At 42.7% G+C, this 23,862-nt stretch overlaps 1 protein-coding gene across 1 annotated transcript in view; it reads right to left on the reverse strand.

Moving 5' to 3' along the window:
• The window catches only part of LOC121290415 (uromodulin-like 1), a 96,932-nt gene that overhangs the window by 20,663 nt on the left and 52,407 nt on the right, over positions 1–23,862 (reverse strand). The window contains exons 21-31 of the mRNA XM_041210855.1: positions 17,299–17,556; positions 17,060–17,203; positions 16,662–16,919; positions 14,601–14,713; positions 13,324–13,543; positions 10,686–10,823; positions 10,350–10,490; positions 8,222–8,451; positions 6,731–6,873; positions 2,203–2,433; positions 898–1,057 (exon numbers count right to left, since the gene is read on the reverse strand). Coding sequence (XP_041066789.1) covers positions 898–1,057; positions 2,203–2,433; positions 6,731–6,873; positions 8,222–8,451; positions 10,350–10,490; positions 10,686–10,823; positions 13,324–13,543; positions 14,601–14,713; positions 16,662–16,919; positions 17,060–17,203; positions 17,299–17,556 — 2,036 coding nt within the window. The remainder of the gene's footprint in view (positions 1–897; positions 1,058–2,202; positions 2,434–6,730; positions 6,874–8,221; positions 8,452–10,349; positions 10,491–10,685; positions 10,824–13,323; positions 13,544–14,600; positions 14,714–16,661; positions 16,920–17,059; positions 17,204–17,298; positions 17,557–23,862) is intronic.

A 23,862-nucleotide genomic window follows, 5' to 3' on the forward strand; every position in this document is an offset into this window, starting at 1 on the left:
GAAAGAAATCAGCTGCCCTTACCTGATCTGGCCTATATGTGACTCCAAATCAACAACCTGCAGTTGACTTGTAATTGCCCTCTGAAATAGCCTAGCAAGCCACTCAGTTAAGTGCTGTTAGGGATGGTCAATAAATGCTGGCCTTGCCAGTGACTTACATTCCGCAAAGAACTACTCTGTAGCAGCCAATTTTCACACAGCAAGGCCTCATAAACAGTTATGAAATAATTGGCCAGATAGAGATGTTGTCTGAGAGATAACTATTGATCAGGACATAGAGAACTTCCCTATTCTTCTTCAAATAGTGTGCTGGGGTCTTTATATCCAACCAAGATAGTAAACAAGGCCTCAGTTTAACATTTCATTCAAATAACAGCACCTTTGACAGTGCAGCTCCCCTTCAGTATTGCACTGGAGTGTCAGTCTAGATTTGATGCTCAAATACCCAGAGCAGGGCTTGAACACTTTGGCTTGGAGACAAGAAATGCTACCGAGCCAAGCCTGACATCTTCAACATGGTTAAAAAAAAATGGAAGACAGCAAAGCATCCAAATACCTTTTATTTTGATGTCCAAAGGAAGATTTTGTGAACAAGAAAAGGTTCAATCTTTTAGTTTGAGATCAGAGGGGTCAGAAACAACTGGGATAAAGCAAGCTCAGGCTAACCGACCTGTGTCCACAAAGTCCCAGTTCACCTTTGAAATGGAGCAAACTTAAACGATTAGCTTGTAACCTAACTGGGAGGCAGAGGAAACTAGGGTTTTGTGTATTCCTTCTGTGGCTTTTATTCTGCTTGTACATTCACGGCTTGCAGAGCCTCATGGGATACAATGAAGTGACCCAAGAAGACAAAAGATACTTAGCAACCATGATTCAGAGTCAAGTTACTGGACCTACCGGTTGGCATGAGGCCCTGTTGACTTCCAAGCAGACTCGAGCCTGACAATGTATGTAGACAATAGACATGTTAATGAATGAAAACACTTTCACAGAAAAATTGGCCTTTGTGGAGTTTCCATTCTCAGATATTCTTGTCTGTGACCCTGGAACTGGACATCTGAAAAAGGTAAAGAGATCAGCGGTTAACATTTACAAACCAAAAGTCTTTGACGTGGGACCTATTCTTCGCAATGAATTACTCCAACTCACCTCATCAATGTATGTTTTATTACTAACCTCATTTATTCATCCAAAGGCTCAAGTCCTGCGATGGTAAAAGGAGGAAGTGGGATCTTAAGAGCTCACTGCCCATTGTAGACCTGAGTCACATAGACCAGGGAAGTCACAAGTCCAAACCCTGGGCATTGCTGAGTTGACTGTCACAGTGGCAGCATAGGCTAGGCCAGAGGGAAGAGAAATGAGATAGAGTTCCCACTCCTCATCCCTGTATCTCCAGCTGAACTGTGGGCTTATGCAGACATTTGGTGATGAAGGGATGTGGTTTAGCTCTGATGTTCCCTCCTTCCCCATGCTAGAACAAGGTACCACACTACCTGCACGAATATGGGGAGCGGCCACTTGACCAATGTACTGGAGGGCAGCTGTTTGCCCATTCACCTCTAACCAGTGAAAGTCAATCCCTTCAGGCCAGGGGAGACTGAAAGGTGGAGGTGGAAATGGGAAGGAGATAAAATCATTGGGAGGATGCAGTGGCATAGTGATCCAGAGACCCAGCGTAATGCTTTGGGGCCCAGGGTTCAAATCCCACCATGGCAGGTGGTGAAATTTGAATCCAATAAAAAATCTGGAATTAAAAAGTCTAATGATAACCATGAAACCTTTATTGATTGTTGTAAAAACCCATCCGGTTCACTAATGTCCTTTAGGTAAGGAAATCTGCTGTCCCTTACCTGGTCTGGCCTACATGTGACTCCAGACCCACAGCAATGTGTTTGACTCTTAAGTTCCCTCTGAAATGGCCTGGCAAGCTGCTCAGTTCTCAAGGACAATTAGGGATGGGCAATAAATGCTGGCCTTGCCAGTAATGCCCACAACCCATGGAATATTTTTTTAAAATGAAAAAAAAATCCCATTAAAAACGTAATTTTCATAAAAATCAAACAAATCAACCCAAAGGAGGGTATATGAACAAAAAGCACAGTTTTTATGGGGAAGGGCAAAACAAGGCTTCATGGATGAATTTGAGCCCCAGATTGACATCACTCTTCATCCTTCATGTAGCCTTGGTCATCCATCTCTTACCCAGTTTTGATTATAGAGTGCGAAGTGTTGCTGGTTGAATTCTTGCTTGGGGTTGCCCAGCACTCTGCAAGGATCAGCCTGGCTCTGCTATCCGATGTATCAATTGATACCTGAACAGACACATCATCTTCAGGAGTTAAAACGGGATCTTCTGATTGTGTATAGCTTGCACTGATTGTCTCAATGCTGGCCACATAGTTTTCTATTCCTTCCAGGCTGATTCCATTCATCCTTGAAACAAAACAGTTGACTTAGAATCTGAAGTCCAGCTGCATAGGCTGAAATTTTATCAGTAAATGCTCATATTTTGTAGAGGCAAGGAAAGGAAGTAAAGAAACAAAAATAGAAAATGCTGGAAAAACTCAGAAGGTCAGCATGTTTCAAGACCACGTGACCCTTTTTCAGGACTAAAGAGAAGTAGAAACGTGATTAAATTTACACTGCTTAAGGGAGGTGGAGCAGGTGGAGCTGGATAGAAAGCCAACAATAGATGGGGACAAAGGGGAGATTGACAAAGGTGTCATGAACAAAAGGACAAAGGAAGTGTTAATGGTAGCGATAAGGGCTGAAAAAGGTGTTGATAGTGGCATGAAGGTAAGAAAGCAGAACGTGATAATGGCAGAACAAGGGTAAGCACTGTGTGAAAGCACTACATGAACAAGGAACAGATGGCCCTTTTGGGAGTGGGGTGGGAGGAGGGGACAGTGGTGAGGAAAAGGATAGAAAATGGGATAAAAAGGGGGGGATAAAACAATGAATGAATGAATAAAAATGGAAATAAATAAGAATAAGCGGATAAAAAATAAAGAATTTTGAAAAAAGGGATTGAAAAAAGGATGAAGATAGAGGAGAGAGTTCATGGTCTGAAGTTGTTGAACTCAATGTTAAGTTTGGAAGGCTGTAAAGTGCCTAATCGGAAGATGAGGTGCTGTTCCTGCAGCTTACATTGGGCTTCACTGGAACATTGCAGCAGGCCAAGGACAGACACGCAGGCATGAGAACAGGATAATGTATTGAAATGGCAAGCAACTGGAATGTCTGGGTCATGCTTGTGGACAGATCGAAGGTGTTCCACAAAGCGGTCACACAGTCTGTGTTTGGTCTCTCCAATGTAGAGGATACAAAGAGCCAGTAGGACAAGGAGGTACTGGTTCAAACTAGCAAAAGGCAAACTTGGCCCTAATTCAGGAAGATTTTCTACAAGCGCTTTAACTGAGATGTTTAAAGTTATGGAGGGAGCGTTATGGCCCCCGTGCCGGGACAGGGGAGGTCACGTAAAATAACACAGGTAGTCAGCTCACCGCCTTCCACCCATCCTCGATCTCTCCCCCATATTATGGCGAGTGATTAAGGCATCAGGCAGCCCACCCACCCTTCGGTCTATTAAGACTCTTAAGTGACCAATTAAAAGCCACTTTTCAGGACCTCGTTCCACCTCCACCACCATAATACATTAGGTAGGGGAAGACAGAAGGAAAGTGGCCAACCCGCAACTTTAACAATTTGTGCTAAAAGGCAGGAAGGATGGGTGGTGCCTCCTTTGGGTGGGGTTCCCTGTGCCCACTGGGGGCTGCCTCCAAGACATTCCCCCTCTTGTGCCTCCCATTTGGCCTCTAAAACCCAACTATCCACCCTCCACCCTGTCTCCGATCTCTCCCCAACCAAAATCCCCGGGTTTATTTTGAACTCAGGTATCCATCTTCCTTCTTCTTGGAATGCCTTGTAGTCCCAGCAGCAGCCACAACTGTGTCCGGTCTGTCTGCAAGCATGACCCAGACCTCCTTGTCGCTTGCCATTTCAATACTCCACCTTGCTCTTATGCCCACATGTCCGTCCTTGGCCTGCTGCATTGTTCCAGTGAATCTCAATGCAAACTGGAGGAACAGCACCTCGTCTTCCGACTAGGCACTTTACAGCCTTCCGGACTGAATATTGAGTTCAACAATTTTAGATCATGAACTCTCTCCTCCATCCCCACCCCCTTTCCGATCCCCCTTTTTTCCAATAATTTATATAGATTTTTCTTTTCCCACCCATTTCCATTATTTTAAAATGTATTTCAATCCATTGTTTTATCTCTATCTTTTAGCCCATTTCGATCCCTTCCCCCCACCCCACCCCCCACTAGTACTATCTGTACCTTGCTCGTCCTGCTTTCTACCCTTAATGTCACCTATTAGCATATTCCTTAGATAATATCACCCCTTCAACACCTCTTTGTCCTTTTGTCTATGACATCTTTTGGCAATCTCACCTATTACTGGCACTCTATCCAGCTCTACCTGTTCCACCCACCCCATAAACCAGCTTATATTTCACCTCTTTTCTATTTTTCCTTAGTTCTGTTGAAGAGTCATATGGACTTGAAAAGTTAACTGTGTTCCTCTCCGCAGATGCTGTCAGACCTGCTGAGTTTTTCCAGGTATTTTTATTTTTGTTTTGGATTTCCAGCATTCGCAGTTTTTTGCTTTTATCTTTGTGTTCTGGCGCTATTGAGTCTACACAGCTGCTGGCCAACAGCTCTCAAAGATGGGTCTTCCTGTGCCTGAGGGATGGAAGTCCCAATCTCACCTTGGGGTTAAGGGCAACCCCAACGTATTATCACTGTGGGGCAGCTGTTATAAAGTCGATGAGGCAGTGGGGATGGGAAGAATTCACTACAGTGAATAAATGCACCATGGTAGATAGATACAGGCTGTTTCTAGAAGGGTCTAGAATGAGGGGACAATGATATAAGATTAACAGTAAGAGATTGCTACTTTACATTTGTAGATTTGTATGATTACTTTCATAGGACAGAGAGCAGGGGAAGGGTCTTTTTCCACAATGGTTGTGAAGCTGTGGAATACACTTGCAGAGTTTGTGATTGAAGTAGAGACTGTTTAAGAATATGCTCAATATATATTCAATAGGTGGTCGAAGAAATGGGGAAGTGAATGGGTATGGGAGCCGAGCAGGCAAAAGTCAATGCTCGTGTGGAGTATAAGCCCCCCAACATGGACTAGTTGGTCCATGCTATTTCTGGAGTGTAATTTGGATGTAAATCAGTGAAAAGAGTGACTAACATGTGGAATGGAGGTCTGGCCAGGGTACTGGAAAGGGACACCTGGAGACATGTAAAATGTAGTTGGATGTTGAGACAAGAGGGGCTGTAGGGATTTTCAGCATTGGATGAGCACAGATGAGGTGAATAGATCTACTGGATTCATTCCAGTCTTATAGCTTTGTAACATCAAACACATACCAAGCACTGCAGATTGGACAGCGTATCAGTACGAAAGCAAGAGCAAGATGCAGGCTGAAAGTTATCATGCAAGTGCACGCAGGTGTATTTTGGGCAGCTGTGACTCCTAAGGCATTGAGATATAAAAGTGACAACATGCATTCCTGAGAGTGAGGAGAGGAATTTGAGGTTTGAAATTAAAAGGTGGCCACTCACTGTGGGGGAAGCAAAAATATTTCCAATGTGAATCACATTAAGCGCCCTATAATAGTCATCAGTACAAACATTAACAGAAAGAGCAAAGAGTAGTGGATATAAAGAAATTACTTGACTGCTGAGTTGCAACCATTAAGTTTGTTTCAAATTTCAAAAACAAAATCTATTGAAGAAATTGGGTTGGATCTCCCTCCACAATTTACTACCTAAAATCTAATGTTGTTGAGGTGGAAAATGGAGGGAAATAACAGACCTATCTCCATGTCCCCAACCTTGGTATCATTATTGAGATTCTTCCTCCCGAACCCCAGCCAGCACCCACCACACACACTCCTTTCACCACCAACCACCCCACCATATGTAAATCTCAAAACTAGGAAGACACCTGAAATCCCAGCCTCGTTCCTAGGCAACCAAAAGGGGGATCCTGGGCACCAGCCAAAAACACATCAAAAGCCCTTCCAACCTCTAGTAAAGGGCACTGCCCCTATTTTTCTGCTATCAATCGCTTATCCTTCATTGGCCTTGCCTTATTCCCTTGGCAGTAGTGGCAGGCTCGTTCTGGATGTTAGGAATCTCACTCAGCATAACCAGTGAGCCCTGATCCATGAAAATGTTTTAGGGTCATGGAGTCTGGAAGGTAGTAGATAAAAGTCCCATCCAGACGGTCCTATAGCAGTGAATGAATCCTTGAGGAAAAGTCAGCTCTTTAGGCAGACAGGGTGAGATCAGGCAAGAGGGAAGGAGGCTCATGTGAAGCAAACACACCAGCACAAACCTGTAAGGCTGAATGACTTGTTGCTGTGCTGTAAATCCGATGTAATTTATCTAGGATCTCCTCATAAAACCAGAATACTTTGAAGTTCTCCATGACCCTATCTGTATCAGTCTCTGAATTTAACTAATATTTCCCCCATGTCTACATTATCCTTCACCTCCCAAAGTTAACAAAAAGATTTAGCGTGAATATAAAGATGCGGCATTAGAGTTTGGTGTCTGATACTACTTCAGTCTCACAACACACAGACTAATATACTGGCTTAGCTTAGCTCTGAGTCTCTCTAACCTCAATGAAACAGGACACCTTACCTATTTGGAGTGTAGCCAGCAGTGAGCAAGAGGCTGTTGTCAAATGTACAATTTACAGGAACTTTGAGGTTAGCACTAGTAGGGACAGCACTGGAGGAAGGGATGTTACGAAGTGTTGTTATCACGACTGTGTGCGTTGCATTCTGGAATGAATAAACATCACTATCAAGCAGCTGTCAATCTATACAACAATAACTTGCATTTATTTAGAACTTTTAACCTAGTAAAACATCCCAAAGTGTAGAATTTGACACCAAGCCCACAAAGTTGACAAAAGCATGTTCAAAGAAGCGGGTTTTCATGAGTCCTAAAGGAAGGAAGTGGAGAGGGGAAAAACATTAGGGAGGGATTTCCAGAGCTTTGGCTCTAGACAGCTGTATGTCAATAGCGAACTGCATAAAATCGGCCAAGAGGCCAGAATTGGAGTAATGCAGAGATCTCAGAGGGCTGCAGAGTTGGAGGAGGTTACTGGCAAGGCCTCTCAGTTCTGGGGTCAGAATAATAATAGAGAAAAGCATATTCCATTTGCCAGATATCTCAGGCCAGCAACAATCTGCTTTTAGCTTTTATTATTCACTCCTATTGGCAGCAATGCCTGCTGAGACACAGTCCAGTGACAACAATGCTTTCCAAAGACTTGCCCAAGTGGAGATTTTCTATGCATGAGAGCAGCCCTTGCTGAAGGCTGACAACCACAGAGGGAACTGAGTCCATTGCTGAAGCAGCAGGTGTATTGGGATAACAGAAATTTTGGATTTACCTGGAGCACCTGGAGTACTGAGCACAGTTTTGGTCCCCTTCTTGAGGAAGGATGTGTCATTGCATTGGAGGCGGTTCAGAGGAGGTTCACTAGATTGATTCCAGAGATGCAGGGCTTGTCTTATGAGGAGAGATTGACCAGTTTAGGCTTATACTCGCTAGAGTTTAGAAGGATGAGAGGAGATCTAATTGAGGTATATAAAATGCTAAAGGGGATAGACAAAGTAGACGTGGAGCGGATGTTTCCCCTTGTGGGGCATTCTAGAATGACAGGCCATAGTTTTAGGCTAAGCAGTGGTAGATTTAAATCAGAGGTGAGGACGAATTACTTTTCTCAAAGGGTCGTGAATCTGTGGAATTCACTACCTCAAAGTGCAGTGGATGCCGGGACGCTGAATAAATTTAAGGAGAAGATGGACAGATTTTTAATTAGCAACAGGTTGAAAGGTTATGGGGAGAGGGCGGGAAATTGGAGTTGAGGCCGAAATGAGATCAGCCATGATCGTATTGAAAGGCGGGGCAGGCTCAAGGGGCTGAATTGCCTACTCCTGCTCCTAGTTCATATGTTCTTATATCTTTTCCTTTGTTAGATTGAGAATGCCAAAGCCAATTGCAATGATACCCCACTCAAACTTCAAGGCAGGTTGTTGTTTACTCTGAAAGTCATATTTCAAACAGCACTTAAATTAAAAAAAATAGATCTTTTAATAGTTGAATATCTATGGGACTTACATTTGATATTTGAGTTCCACACTCAGTCCAGCCAACCTTGAGGGCAACATGGGTCAAATTACCAATGCTCCCATTGCACTGAGAGTTCCCCAGGTACAGAGAAGATGCTGGTATCTTCTTCTCTTCCAGGAATGATCGTTCCATTATGACTGAGATCTCATGAAGCTTACAGCTTATTGTGATCGATTGGGAAGCTGCTTCCACAGTTGTTGGGCTGGCCACCATAGGTTCTGAAGTGTTGGAAGTTGACATAGGAGACCAAGAAAGTTTAGCTGAAATACATCGCTCTTCTGACAGCTTCACATTTAGTTGAATTACGTAGAAGCAGGCTGACCTTTTCAGTGCTTATTCCCCCACACAAGCATAGGTGCCCACCTTGCTCCTACAGCCTTTTATCCCTCCTTTCCATCAACCACCTATCCAGCATCTATGTAAAGGTCTCTGTTTTGATCACTAAACTTTGATATTGCATTTCACACACACTGTCTATAAAAGAAACTCCTGGTCTCGGTATTGAATCTCTTCTATTTAATCTTATAGTTATGCCCTCTTGGTCTAGACCTCTCAATCACTGGAAAAGTCTGTATCCACATAGTCTTACTCCTTCATAATTTAAAATGGCTCTATTAAATCATCCCTTAATTTTCTCTGTTCTCTGTTCTAAACAGACCCCATGTGTCAAATCTTTCTTCATATTTGTATCTCCTTGTGCCAGGCAGCATCCTAATGAATCTGCACGGAGTCCCCTCTCTTACCTCAACAATTTTCCTGTAAAATTACTGCCAGTGCTCCACCTGTCTTATTGGGGTTTATATAGATTCAAGTGTGGAAAATCCAGAAGTTCTCCTGGTAGAGGTACAAAGGGAACTTAAAAGAAATACTAGATCATTTCTCAATGGTGTGATTAACATCATGAGTAGGGGAAAAAACTGTTGGAATCAACATCATTTTCTTCAGTAAAACTGCTAAAGATACAGAATGTTGTCCAGAAGTTGAACAATGTTTTGCTTGAGATTGAGCTGGTTAATGCAGTAAAACTACATTTAAAAATATTACGTGTCCTCTTAACTTATCTTTACCAAGATACTCTTGAATACACACCCGCAAAATGAGTCGCAAATGTACTATAGGATGGGGATGTAATTCTCCATTTTTGACTTTAATGAAGGGTTTACAACTTCATTAAAATATTGGACAAACACTGTATCATTACTGATTCGACACAGCATGATATCAAGACAAATGATGCATCGGAAAGAGATGAGCAGCAAGGAAAGTTGGAAGGTTTTCAGTGATCGTTTAAGATGTTGGCTAACAGAACTGATTTGTTCTTAAGCAAGGAAGGTGGAGAGGGGACAGGGTCCTGTAATTTCTGAATACCAGAGAGGCTGCCTGTGTTCACGGTGCTGTTCTCAGTTCAGAGACATCTCAGTTGGCCTCAGTGGTCCTGTTAACAAGGAGGTGGAATCAACCCTGGTTTCCTCACCCTTTGTGGAACGTACACGTGTACAAATGTCAGATGAGCACAAGATCAGCTTAGCCGCAAAATAAAAACAGAAAATTTGGATGATATCAAGCAGCTCAGGCAACATCTGTGGTGAGAGAAAACAGGGTTAATGTTTCAGATCAATAGCCTTTCATCAGATGCTCCACAGAAGCTGCCTGACCAGCTGAGTATTGCCAGCATTATCTGTTTTTATGTCAGAATTACAGCATCTGCAGTATTTTGCTTTCATATCGGTGGGGGGAGAGGAAACTAAAACAAGGAGCATAAAGTTAAAGCTGTGCCGTTCATGGGTGATGTCAGGGAGCACTTCATAAAGGTTATTGAAAATCAGGAACTCTTTCCTCAGCAAGCTATTGAGGCTTGGGGGAGGGGTCAATTAAAAAATATAAAACTAAGATGAACAGATTTTTATTAGGTGATGGCATTACAAGACCGAGAACTAGAAAGAGTAAATGAAGCTGAGGTACAAATCAGCCATAATCTAATTGAATGGCTCCTATGTTCCTATCCTAAAGACAGTTTGAAAATATGAAGGCAGCCACAAATGCACTGAGCAAATGAAAATGAACAGCCATTAAACATAGTTATACAGTAAAAGTTATTAGGGAGCCCAGGTTTTACCTCTGCAATTTCTGCCAGGCCGAGCTGGGTTTATATCCACAAAATCGTCCAAGCAACTACAGGTGTAGGAACCCTCTGTGTTGATACATTTTGCCTTGAGTGAACAGTCGTTGTCATCAAGTGAGGCACACTCGTTGTAATCTGCAATAAAGAGGCGAACGAAAAATGAAGAGACAATGGTTCAGGTGCCCCACCATGATTCACCATTAGCACTCCCAGTGTGCCTATATAACAATTAATACTAACACCATATAACACTAACAACCAATTTAAGATTATCAGTTGAGCTCACAAAATAGCTCACTTATGTTTTCCAGAAGTTACATATATCCTTACACTGAAGGCAAAAAGAACATGTCCAGCATTGCGCCTTTTCTGAATTAAACAAAAATTGGGGGGGATAATAGTTCTCTGGTACATTCTCCAAGCAACGTCTCAACCAGAGCCGACTTGCCAACCAATCAGCACTCTTTTCTCATGCGGTATAAGTTTTCGCTCCCTTTGAAATTTGGCATTCTTCCATTTGTCCTGATGAGTCTGAGATGAGAAGCTTCAACAGCATGTCTCTTTCTTCAGCAATGCTCATTTGTAGAAAGGTGTTCTGAAGTCTCAGGAGTTACTGCTGCTCAAAAGAAATTGCTGCAAACACTGTGTGTTGGAATTAAGCTGAGGCAATTGAACAGTAAATTCATACCAGACATTCCCAAGGTTTAATTCCTGACTTTAACCTTTGCAGCTGAGATGAGATTCTGAGCGCAGGCCAAGGGCATTCTCCCACGGAGAGAGGAAGAGGAGAAACATCCAAAGGTCTGACAACATCCAAGGCATGCCTCAGGTGCACTGTGATAGAGGCCTACAGGTAGCTCTGCTGATCTAGTTTATCACACAGAGGTTGGTCTTCATCCCTGAAAAACCAGCGATGGTTTGATTTCATTTCTTTCACTGACGGCCAACAACTCAGCTTGTCCCCCATCCCAAAGGCAGAATGGTACCATGGGCAGGGTTTTTCGTTTTGGGTTGAGAGCCTGACATTGGCATCAATTGCGGGTCGTGACCCTGCACCCTGTCAGGAGCAGTAACATCGACTTTTGCTGAATTGACCAATTAGAGATTAGAGGGTGTAATGGCCATCCAACTGAGGATGGTAGGCGGGAGGGCAATAGGATGCCCTCCAGCACAGAAGGAACTGCAGCCTGCCATTGCAGGCAAGGGAGAGAGAGAGAGAGAGAGAGGGCACCTCCACCTTGAAACTTCCACTCAGCACTTTTGAAATATTTGAAATAAAAAATGGTCATAGCTGCTGGTCCACCAAAGTGGAGGTGGAACCCCTTAACAGGGTGACCTGATTAATGACCTTAATTGGCCTTTTAATTGCCTTAACAATCTGTACCACATCCAGATTTCTGAAAATAGCTTGGAGGTAGGATTACCTGGAAAAACTCAGCAGGTCTGGCAGCATCGGCGGAGAAGAGTTGACGTTTCGAGTCCTCATGACCCTTCGACAGTCTGTCGAAGGGTCATGAGGACTCGAAACGTCAACTCTTTTCTTCTCCGCCGATGCTGCCAGACCTGCTGAGTTTTTCCAGGTAATTCTGTTTTTGTTTTGGATTTCCAGCATCCGCAGTTTTTTTGTTTTTTTCTCTTTTTGTTTTGGAGGTAGGATGTTTGGCAGCAAGCCAGCATGCCGACTGGCAGTGTGAAATTACATAACCACCCGCCTCAGTTCCCACTCCACTTGTCTCTCCAAAATCCTACTCCATTATACCACCAATAGCAGAGAAATGCACATAAGCTGCAAATCCACAGTGTAATTTCTTTATTGCTACTGATAAGTTAAGGTTATTTTGTTTTTTTAAATCTGTATTTCTGCATTTATATAGCTCCTCATTGTCCAATGATACAGCACAAAAGGAGGCCATTCAGCCCATCATGCCTATGCCTGCTCTTTGGTAGAGCTGCACAATTAACCCCACATCCCTGCCCTGTCCCTATTGCCCTGTAAATTCATTCTGTTCAAATATTTACGCAATCCTCTGACAAATGTTACTACTGAACCTCCTTCTATCACCCTTTCAGGCACTGCACTCCAGATCACATCTCTAGGTGTTAAAGGATATTTCCTCATGTCACTTCATTATTACACTGCAGAATCTCAAAACGCTCCCTTAGTGAATTACTTTTGAAATAAAATAAGTCTTACATAGGCCAATTCAACATCCCTTCTGTGCCAGCAGCATTCATACTGGCAATGAATCTATCACCGTCTGGTGATAGTGCACAATGAGAGAAATGTTGGGCAGAATGCTAGACATATTCCACCTTTATCTTGCTCTGATACCTTTAGCATCCGCCTGATCTACCAGAATGTAGCTGTGATCTTTGTTTAACAGTTCAAACCAATACGTCAAACCTATCAACGTGTTGCTCCAAAAAAGTGATTGCAAGATTGGTTAAAACTAACCTGCTGAAGACAATATTGTCAGAAATTTCACTGTGGTGACCTGGGACAATACTTATTCCGCGCCCAATGTCACTAGTCATTAGCTAGTCATTTATTTCATTACTGTTTGTGGGATCTTGCTGTGTGCAAATTGGCTGATGCGTCACCTACACAGTGACCAAACTTCAAAACTACCTCATTGACTGACTATAAGGTGCTTTGGGATGTCCTGGGATCATGAAAGACGCTAGAGAAATGCAAGCTCTTCCTCTCTTAATGGCCTTTCGTTTAGGAAGTCAGATCTTATTATGATCATTCCAATCACACACCAGAAATCGCCAGTAGCATGACAAGAATGTCTGAAGTGTCTGGATAATGCAAGTAACTCCTCCTGTTGCTTTATCCAGAAAGCTATAATTACTGAATGTGCAGTTGGTGTGAGGGAGTGGCGCAATAGTTCCAGCCTCATACTTATGTGGCTTAAGGGAGGTTTGCTCTACTGCAAGTCTTATTTTCCCACCCCATCCCCATTACCTGATATATCTGTGCTGTCAGGATCAAAGGAAAAAACAGAGCTGTCTTTTAATGATGTCACAAGGTCCACGATGATTTCAGAAACATTAGCTGTTATTGCTTCATCAAAGATCAATTGGAAGTCTACGTTCACACTCCCTTCCCAAAGCGATCTAATCACGACCTTGACTTTCCCAGAACTTAAAAGTTCCGTAGTGTATTCAGGCAAAAATTTCAAGATCTGCAGCCATAAGAAAAGTGGATTAGTTATGAATATAATTTTTTTTTGCTCCTCAAAGTGTGTGAGCTAAGTAATGGGAAATGGAATATTTTCCAATTTCCAACCTAATGTGAGTATCAGGCGCGCCCAGGTCAGGTACAGCAGGAGGCTGATGCAGAAATTACTCTGGAGAAGTCGTAGCGATTCACTTAAGGGGAGGACCTCTGTTCATTTCTCCATGCCTCAGAGATCTTTAAGCTTCCTCTTCAGTTGCTCAAAGAAGACATCTGTTTACAATTTCAATAAGCAATATGACTAGGGAAAAGACCACACGAGCGGTTTCCCATTACCTCCCTCTGTCTTCTTCAAGGAAACACAAGTCCTCTTCCTGAAGGATTCTCCGTCTGTAAGCAGCCATTCTCCCTCAAAGTCATAACGCTTCCGCCACCACCACCGGAATTCGCTGGATCTACTCATAACCCCGAGCATGGAATCTTTACCTGGGATTGGGGCAGTTTACAGACAGGCAGGGACCCCGAGGTCTCAAATGACCATGCTTTACCTGTAGAAGAAGATGCCTCAAACCCAACCTCAGAAACACACATCTAATAAATCCAAGCTGACATTGTTTTTATTTCCCAGCTCAAGCACTGCCATCTACAGGTGGTTTCAAACTAAGAGACAGAAACAAAAAACTGCAGATGCTGGAAATCCAAAACAAAAACAGAATTACCTGGAAAAACTCAGCAGGTCTGGCAGCATCGGCGGAGAAGACTCGAGGCGTCAACTCTTTTCTTCTCTGCCGATGCTGCCAGACCTGCTGAGTTTTTCCAGGTAATTCTGTTTTTGTTTTGGTTTCAAACTAGGCCCGGCTGCCCTTTATTCCCATTAGTAGAGACTGGTTTTGACTCCAATTCTATGTGACGTCTAGAATTAAAAAAGAAAGAATTTGTATGTATTGGTGAAAAACAAAACCCAGGGACTCCCAATATAACCCACAGCCCCGTTAAGGCATTATTAGACCATTAGAAGCAAATCCAATATGAACAGGCTAGCCTGCAGTGAAATATATACATACCTGTGTAATAAATTGGGCTGTAAAGTTCTTGAATTTGTCACTACTGCTGTTTCTCAGCCCTTCACTGAACATTAAGTTTGTTATCCTTGTTCTGCCTCCCATGATATGTGCAGCTGTGGGATGGTGTGAAAAGTCAGTTAGCACTCTCATTATTAGCCTTCACAATGATTGCATCCACAAGATTTAGAGATTCCACTCGGTACACTTTAGTTTGATTAATCACAATCGATTATAATTTGGTCTAACGTGAAGCTGAACTTGAAACCAAGACAAAGTTACATTTGCACCAAAAGAGTGTGAGGGTGTCCCGAGTCTACATTAGATCCCAAGTATAAAAGAGCCCAGGATTCAGGAAAACTGACTATTGATCAATGTGTGCCGGAGGGTTAGTGCCACTTGCTTCAAGAAAGGAGAAGTCAAGTTCCAGTCCACATGTTTCTACTCAAGTGGCACATCCCTTCAAATGAGGAGTGCAACATTTTTTTTTGCTAGGCCAGTATTTATTGCCCTAATTGTTCAGAGAGCATTTAAGAGTCAACGGTGGGTCTGCAGTCACATGTAGACCAGGCATTAGAAAATCAGATGGGCTTTTAACAACAATTGACATTGGTTTCATGGTCATCATTAGAATTTTAATTCCAGGTTTTTATTGAATTCAAATTCCACCATCTTCCATTTGAACCCTGGTCCCCAGAACATTACCCTGGGTCTCTAGATTATTAATCCAGTAACAATACCACTGCGTCAATGCCTCCCCAAAGAGATCATGCCCCTAAAACAAGACATTAGAACAAGTGGAGAAGTAAAAGGAGCCTCAGGGCCACCCTTCTAAATCCTTGCGGGGTGTTGCAATCCCTAAACAAGGCCTAGGAATAGGACATAGTGCAATGCCCCACACACACTTTCTGCTGCTCCAACACTGGTTTCTCTATACCCTGGGAGGTGATTTTGACTTTGACCAATAATGTGAAGTGTGTCAGCTGTCTATTATACATCTCTCATGATTTTCATGGTGATTAAAAGCAGGAGAGATGTATAACAGGAGGCCGAGTCAATAGCTCCAGTTTAACATTACCCTTAAAAATTACACCTTCCCTGCTCTTTCAGTCTCTGCTCCCCCAGTCTGATTTCGCAATTCCCTACCAAAACAAATCTGTCTCTCTCCGTGTCCTTAAAAGCCTTAATGAAACCTTCCTTTGACCATCTGTTTGGTTTCCTTCCTTCCAAAGATTCCCATCGGATATCTTATTCATGTCCACCATCTTGGCCTGGATGTACCTTAGGAAAGGTTTTGCCACAAGAACCCTGGTGGATGGGCTTACCACCCATCTGATCAACCTACTAGTGACCTTGGATTACCTGGATTAGCTTTTCACAGATAGGGAAGCAATAATTGGACCCTAAAACAGTGGTGTAATGGTAATATCACTGCACTTGTGATCCAGAGGCCTAGTCTAATGCTCTAGGGAGGAGAGTTCAAATCCCACAAAGGCAGTAGGTGAAATTTGAATTCAATTAACAAATCTGGGATTAAAGGCTTGCCTCAGTAACAGTGGTCCCTGTTGATTGTTGTAAAATCTGGTTTACTAATGTCCTTTAGTGACACTAATATCCTTCCTTTAGGGATGGAAATATGCTGTCCTCACCCAGTCAAGCCAACATATGACTCCAGACCCACAGCAAAGTTTTAGAACATTTAACATCTGCCATGGGACAAGGAAATGTTCAGCACAGAAGAGATAAATAATACTTTTGAGAGGTATCCTTTTGAGTGGATATCTGGGAGTTTGGTGAAGTATTGGAGGAGATGAAGAAGTGCCATAAATTTAGAAGGTTTAGAGATGGTAGCTGTTGGGTTGGACTTTTGACATACATGAAGAAACTCTAGCCAGGGTTTGCTGCTTCTGCCCTTACCAGCCCACAATCTTCTTCTCCAATACAAGGAATATTGGGCAAGGACCCAAGCAGAAAATTCCTCAAGACATGCACAGAAGTTTTGGTGACCAAGAACAACAATGGTGGAGAAAAAAACTAGTTAGCCACAATCATAGCTCTTTGTACCTGTTTTCACTTCTTGTACTTTAGCTTTGCCTTCTTTCCCACAGAGCTGAGAGATGACTCTGACGGTATACAACACTCCAGCCTCCAGATCTGACACAGTCCAGCTCAGTTCTTTGGTCTTTGCATCAACCAGAATACTGTTGTCCTTCAAAAGCTGCACGACAAACTCTCGGTGAATTGTGTCGTCAGCTTCCCAAATCATGCCCAGACTGTTGCTTGTGACATTGAAGGCAATGAGGCTTCTGATCGGTGGAGGAACTGGGGGATAAAAATGAGTAGCATGCTCTTTTTCACATTTTAAAATGACAAGCATTTCTGAAATCTTTCTGTGGGTTCTCTAAAATAACTCCAACATAAATGATGGTGCACACTATTCGAAAGAAAATAGTTTCGCTCACCGCAAGCCAAAGTGGATGTTTGTGTGGAAAATGGTGTGAAGGTTTGAACAGAGTTTGGTGCAAACTGATCCAAGGCAATGCTGCTTCTTTGGTAATCGGCATTAGGTATAGCCATTCTCTTTTCAGCCTTGCTTGGACTAAGAGCTATAAAATCAGGAAAGTGATTAGTTCTCCAGCTCTTACATGGTCTATACCCAAAAGATGCTTTTGAATAAGAATTACTAACCCTGCGATATTACCTGTTTTTACAGTCAGCTCGGTGGCAATGCTCTCTTGCTCACAGACTCTCGACATGACGCTCACAATGTACTCAGTCCCAGGCTCCAGTCCTCTTGCTGTCCATTCCATTTCCTGTGTCTCTGTTACACTCACGATGCTATCATTCTTTAACACCTGCACAACAAAGCTCTGCTCTTCACTGGTATCTGTTGTCCAAGTTACTCGAAAACCACTGCTAGTGACACTGGAAGCAGCCAAATTGGTAACAAAAGACGGAGCTGTTGGTAAGTTAAGGAACCAATTAGTGAGCATCACGTTACATGGAACATGGTGATCAAAACCCTGAATATGAGGGGTGCTATCATTTCATAAATTGTTTTCTGGGGGATGGCTGGCAAGGCCATAACTATTGCATATCCCTATTTACTCTGGGAAGGTGTTGGTAGGTCTCCCTTTGATCTGCTGCAATCCTTGTGATGACAGTGCCCCCATAATGGTATTAGGTAAGAATTCGAAAATATTGACCCAGTGATGTTGAAAGAGAGGTGATATATTTCCGCATCAAGTTGGTATGTTACTTTTGCAGAACTTGGAGTTGATGTGTTTCCATGGCCCTTGTCCTTAGCGATATGACAACACTGGTGCTACAGCAATAATCATCATTTGCAGAAGGGCTTTCTTTCTAATTTTAGTGACTTTGCTATCTAATCTCCTCTGGAAGTCCATTGACTAAGACGTTTGTGCACTATTTGAAAGTGGTCATTAACCAATTTAAAATAAGCCTGCAATGAAAGAGAAACTTTACCAGAAATGAGCTACCAAAGGAAATTAAGTCGTTAGGGAAAGTGAAACACAACTCCATAGGAGGGTCACAACCAACCAGTTATGCAAGGCTTAATCAGGGATCTTGTTTCAGACCCTAGTTTTACATTGAGCTTTAACACATGGCTATGACTATAATATTCTGTATAGTTAGCCCTTACATGAATGTCAGCTGTACCTCAGTTGGTAGCACTCTTACTTCTGAATCAAAAGCTTGTGAGTTCATAACCCACTCCAGAGACTTGAGTACTAAATCCAGACAGGATTGAGGGAGTGCTGCACTGTTGGGGGTGCCATCAATTTGGACAAGACACTAAACCAAAGCCCTGTCTGCCCTCAGACCATCACCCACTGTTATTAAAACTGATTATCCGGTCATTATCAATTGCTGTTAGTGAGGGCTTACTATGTGTAATTTGGCTGCCTAGTTTCCTTCCACAGCAGTTATGACACTTCAGAAGTACATTATTGTTTGTAAAGCTCTTTGGGAGGTGGTGGTGAATGACACTATAGAAATGCAAGTCGTTCTTTCCTTTGTATATTATGCCAAATCTCTTTGTTTATTCTACTGTTTGTTTATCTATTTGCTGTGAATAAATGTGTGCATCAATTTATTAGATGTAAGTATTGACACTGTGGCCCTGAGAGCCATGTCACATCGTGGTCTCCCCTTTTGCATCTCTAGTGGAATTGAGCAAGTTGTTGGGGCTGCGAGCTGACAAACCCCCAGGTCCAGATGGCCTTCACCCTAAGGTCTTGAAAAAAGTGGCTGTTGAGATAGTTGATGCACTAGTTTTAATTTTCCAAAATCCCCTAGATTCAGGGAATGTTTCATTCGATTGTAAAATAGCAAATATAACTAATTTATTCAAAAAGGGAGGGAAACTAAGCAGGAAGCTATAGGCCAGTTAGCCTAACAGCCGTCATAGGGAAAATGTTAGAAGCTACTATTAAAGATGTTATAGTAGGGCACTTAAAAAAATTCAAGGCAATCAGGCAGAGTCAACAAGATTCCTAAACAGCATTTGATACATCAAAGGTTATTACAGAAAATGAGTAATAGGCGATTTAATTGAAACCTTTAATATCCTGAGGGGTCTTGACAGAGTGAATGCGGAGAAGATGTTCCTTCTTGTGGGAGAGCCTAGAACTAGGGATCACTGTTTAAAAATAAGGGGTTGCTCATTTAAGACAGAGATGAGGAGAATTTTTTCTCCCAGAGGGTCTTGAGTCTTTGGAACTCCCTTCCCCAAAAGGCGGTGGAAGCAGATAATTTTAATATTTTTAAGGTAGAGCTAGATGGAGCCTTGATTAACAAGGGGGTAAAAGGTTATCGGAGGTAGGCAGGAATGTGGGGTTGAGGTTACATTCAGATCAGCCAGCTCCGAATTTGTATGTCCATATGTTCGTATGTAATACCTCCTCCTTTGAGAACCTCATTTTGTTCCAACCTTCTCACCTTTCTTTCAAACCTTCATTGTCTGCTCCCCTTTCCCCCGACCCTATTCCAAGTTTCCCGCTGAGATATCCTCCATAGTCCTCTTCACTGAGCGATTCCTCACTCTCAGTGATTTCAATCTTCACCTCAGCTCTGGTTGCCTAATCTCCTCGGAATCCTTGCAGTTGAAAGGAGGAAAGAGAGAAACGGAGACAGAGGGGTATAGGGAGGGAAATCCAGAGTTTAGGATCTAGGCAGCTGAATGATGGAGTGATTAAAATTGGGGCAGCTCAGGAGGTCAGAATTGGAGGAGCCCAGATATTTCAGAGGGTTGCGGGGTTTGAGTTTATACAGAGATAGGAAGGGGCAAGTCCATGGAGGATGTATAATACAAGGCTGATGATTTTAAAATCGAGGCGTTGCTGAACAGGGTGCCATTAGCGAGCACAGGGTTGATGGGTGAATGAGATTTGGAGTGAGTTAAGATACACGCAGCAGAGTTTTGGATGAGTGAAAACTTATGTAAGATGGAAGGCTGACCATAATGACAAGATAAATGATATTCTCCTATGATTGCAGCCATGGTGTATTTTCCTTTCTCATATTCATTGACCTCCCTGCAGCCTGTGACATGGACTGCTGAATTATGGTGCCGGCTGTTGCATCTCATTGATGATAAGATCTTGTGACTTGTAAAGTTAAACATGAACCTTTCATTGGTTATATTTAACTTTTTACAGGCCCCAGGTCATGCATAGTGCTGTTCACCTTGCAGGTAGGCTGATTTTAAAGTGTTCTCACTAAACTGTTCTCTCTAAGTCTAACATCATACCATGGGCGGTGCTATTCTCCAGTCCCACATTAACCCTTGTACTGCTGGGCACCTTTACATTACAGTGGCATGCAGGCACACACAATATCATACAACATCCCCCTTTCTTCTCCAAAGAAAACTCTCCTCCCTTCCAAAGGAGTATTACAATGCAATCTTTACTTGCTATCCCTTCTTCCCCACCCTAAGTATCTGACTTTATAAATTCAGACAGCCTTGAGGCTTGACAGTTCTGTCACATCTCAGTCTGTCACGTTTGGAGGAATGGCAGTACTATATGTTTCTGGTGCTTGGTTATCTCCATTTGATTTGCTTTTTGTGCTCCTACGAGTTGCGTTTCTCTTTATTAACAACCCGTCTGCTTTTTTCTGTGGGTTTGTCCCGTACCTTCTGAAGTGAACGTGCACTCGGCTCGTTCCTAGATTTGGCTCGAATTTTCTTTTTCCATGGTGTCCGTCATGTTCTTGCTGGACATATATCCTTTGGCAAATGGAAGTTTCATTTCCACTTGCTTCACAATTTCAGCCAAACCATCTGTTTGCTGTTTTATTTTCAAATCGCTTTGCAAGCTTATGAATCTTTTCATTCAGCTCAATGGTTCTCAGCACATCTGGAACATCCAGTACTATTTCTTCTTCTAGTTCCTTGAGCTTCAGTGTTGGATTAATATTTTCTGATCTGATTTCTGTCTTTTCTTTCTGTGTCTGCAGTAGAACTTTGTCCTTGTGCTGTATTTTGATTTCACTGTTGGCCAGGTCGGTCTCCAGCAAAGCCTTAACTAGTTTCAGTAATTGTGCTACTCATTATTCGCTCACAGCTTGGAAAGTTCTGCAGCTTTTCCCTTCAATGTCTCCTCTTTTTCATTCAGCTGCTTCATCAATCTTCAGTCTGTTTCTTGCAGCTTTTGGCTTCCTCCTGAAACACAGAACATCACTGAGTCCTCTCTGCCAATTGGTTCTTCAGTTTGTTCAGAGCGACATTAAATTAATCTTGCTTCTCTTTGGAGTGTTCCAGAGGAACAAGCTTTGTCCTGAGGGATTCTTGTAGCACAGTGAAGATTCTTTGCGAAGTTTGCTTGCTTCCCCTTGAGTTTTCCTGTAATTCAGCATAGCCTTCTTGAGTTCCTTCTGCTCTGTTTCCGTTCTACTGTTTAAGACAGTCTTCACTTCTTCATGTTGCTAGAGGATGATGCGTTCATTTGGCATTTGATCTTGAAGGACAATCAACTGTTTTTTCAATTGTTTATTTTCTTGCTGACCTCTTGCAAACTCACTCTGGATGTCAGTGCATCGTCTCGTTGACGCAGCTTGCATCTTGTGCATCAAATCTTCCAGTTCAGCTCTGATGTGAACATTATCCTGTAGAACAGCTCCATTTTCAAAAAAATACTCTATTTTTTTAGCCTTTTGGCTGCTTCTCTGCCATTTCTTTCTTCTGTCTAAACTCTTCAGCTCATGCATTTCATTGCACTGGCAGGGTCGGCAACCATCTTGTGGTTTACTTGGATATTGTCTCCCTTGATCTGGGGTCTTCTGTCTGCCGCACTCTCTCTCTCCCGCGGGAGTCTCTTGTTGCCTTCGGTGCTTTATTGGGAGTTGCCCTCTCCCTGGGGTCTCTTGTTGCCCTCGCGCTTTATTAGGGATGTGCTAGACCACTCTTGTGTCTGGTGAAGCCACTTCGTTAACCAAAAGGCGTCTGACTCTTCTAATTTTCTGGCCATTGCTGTTTGAGCTTTCTTGTAGTTACAGCTTTAAATTGCATTGCCCCTTTAAGATTATCCAATACAGTAACTGTTTTTTTGCACTCGGACCATCTTTGCAGCGTCAGTTTCTGTGCTGTGAGTTTCCTGCACTTTTTTCGATTTTGACCGACTCTCCAGCGATTGTGGACCTTCTTTTTTAAACTTTTTAAAAACTACCGTAATTTCTCCTCTGGGCTATTCTTTATTTTTTTTCTGTTTTTGTAACTCTGCAGGTTTTCTTCAGCTTCTTTTGAACATCCCATACCCTGGGAGACCAGGTGGGCTCACATTCTGATCAGGGCCCGTTTGCTTTAAACGTAAAGCTGCAGTACTTCCTTCTGTATGCTCTGCTTGCCTTCTTTGTTTCAAATCTTCAAAACAGCAGCAATTCTTTTTTGTAAACTGTGCTGTACAGTTTTTCCTCTGCTCTGCATGATATCTTTACAGTTTTTTTTTAATTGTAGCTTCTCTATGGATATATTGAGACATGGAACTGCTACCAATTCAGCAATGTAAGTACAGCTTCCTTTTTGTATTTTTCCTCACCTTCTTGTGAACTGTACAGTGTTCTCCACATTGCATCACTCAGGGTCTTGCATTTTTTGTAGCTTTGTGTACCATCTTGTGATCTAACTAAGTGTCTTAACTCAGCATCACTCAAAGTCTTGCAAGTTTTTTTAGTGTTGATTGTCTGTCTTGTGATCTAAGCAGTTTAATGCTCTGCGTCACTTTGGGGTCTTGCAATGGACTTCCACTCATTCGTGTGGATTCCTCAATTTCTAAGTCTGTAGCGAAGCTCCTTCAACTGTTTCTTCAATTTTTCTTCTCAGGTACACATGTCTCTAGTCCGGCTTCAGATGCTTTTAGTGTTTCATACCTTGGGATACTGTTCTGGGTTCATCATTTAAAATGCCACTTTTCATATCACCACTGATGTCATAGCTTTCAGGAGCTCCTACCGCTGCCAACCATGTTGTTATATGGTGCTAGTTGCAGTGTCTCAGTGATGAGAAGGTCTTGAGAATTGTATATTTAAACATGAACCCTTTATTGGTAGCCTTTGGGTATTTACAGATCCCAAGTTACTGTGATGCATGGTGTTGTTCACTAGGCTGCTTCTAGAGTGTTTTCTCTAGATTTTTCTCTCTGAGTCTATTACCATATGACTCTATACATCATACCATGGGCAGTGATGTTCGCCTGTCCCATGTTAGCCCTTGTTCTGCCAAGCACCTTTATATTATAATGGCATGCAGGCACACAAAACATCCTCCAACATGGATAGCCACAACATCCTCCTCCAATGTCTCTACTTAATTTTCCAGGTGAATGGACTGCCCTTTTTTGCTTCCACTCCTACCTCTGCAATTATAAATGCTGGAGGGAGTTTAATGTGGGCAATGGGGGTCTCACCCACTGGTTGGAGAGCTGGCAAGAGCCCTGCATCATCGCTTTTTGGGAAGGCCCTCTGCATCAAGTACCAATCAGGCACTCAACTGGGCAGTGGTAGGCCTTCCTCAGAATCAAGAAACCTGGGGGTGGAATTCCCACTCAACAAGAGCTGCCGGTCAATCAGAGACCAGCACCTCTTCGTTGCTCAGCAGTGCCTCCAGGGAGGCAGTAGTTGTTTCTGATAACGCTGTCATGAAGCTATAATGTATATAATATTATTGGAAGATAATTTTCTTTTAAAATATAGGTTTAGTTTGTGAGTGTGTCTTAAATGGATTAAAGCCAGCTAGTCTGAGTGC

This window comes from Carcharodon carcharias, chromosome 18, assembly GCF_017639515.1.
Source record: "Carcharodon carcharias isolate sCarCar2 chromosome 18, sCarCar2.pri, whole genome shotgun sequence".
NCBI classification, from domain to species: Eukaryota; Metazoa; Chordata; class Chondrichthyes; order Lamniformes; family Lamnidae; genus Carcharodon; species Carcharodon carcharias.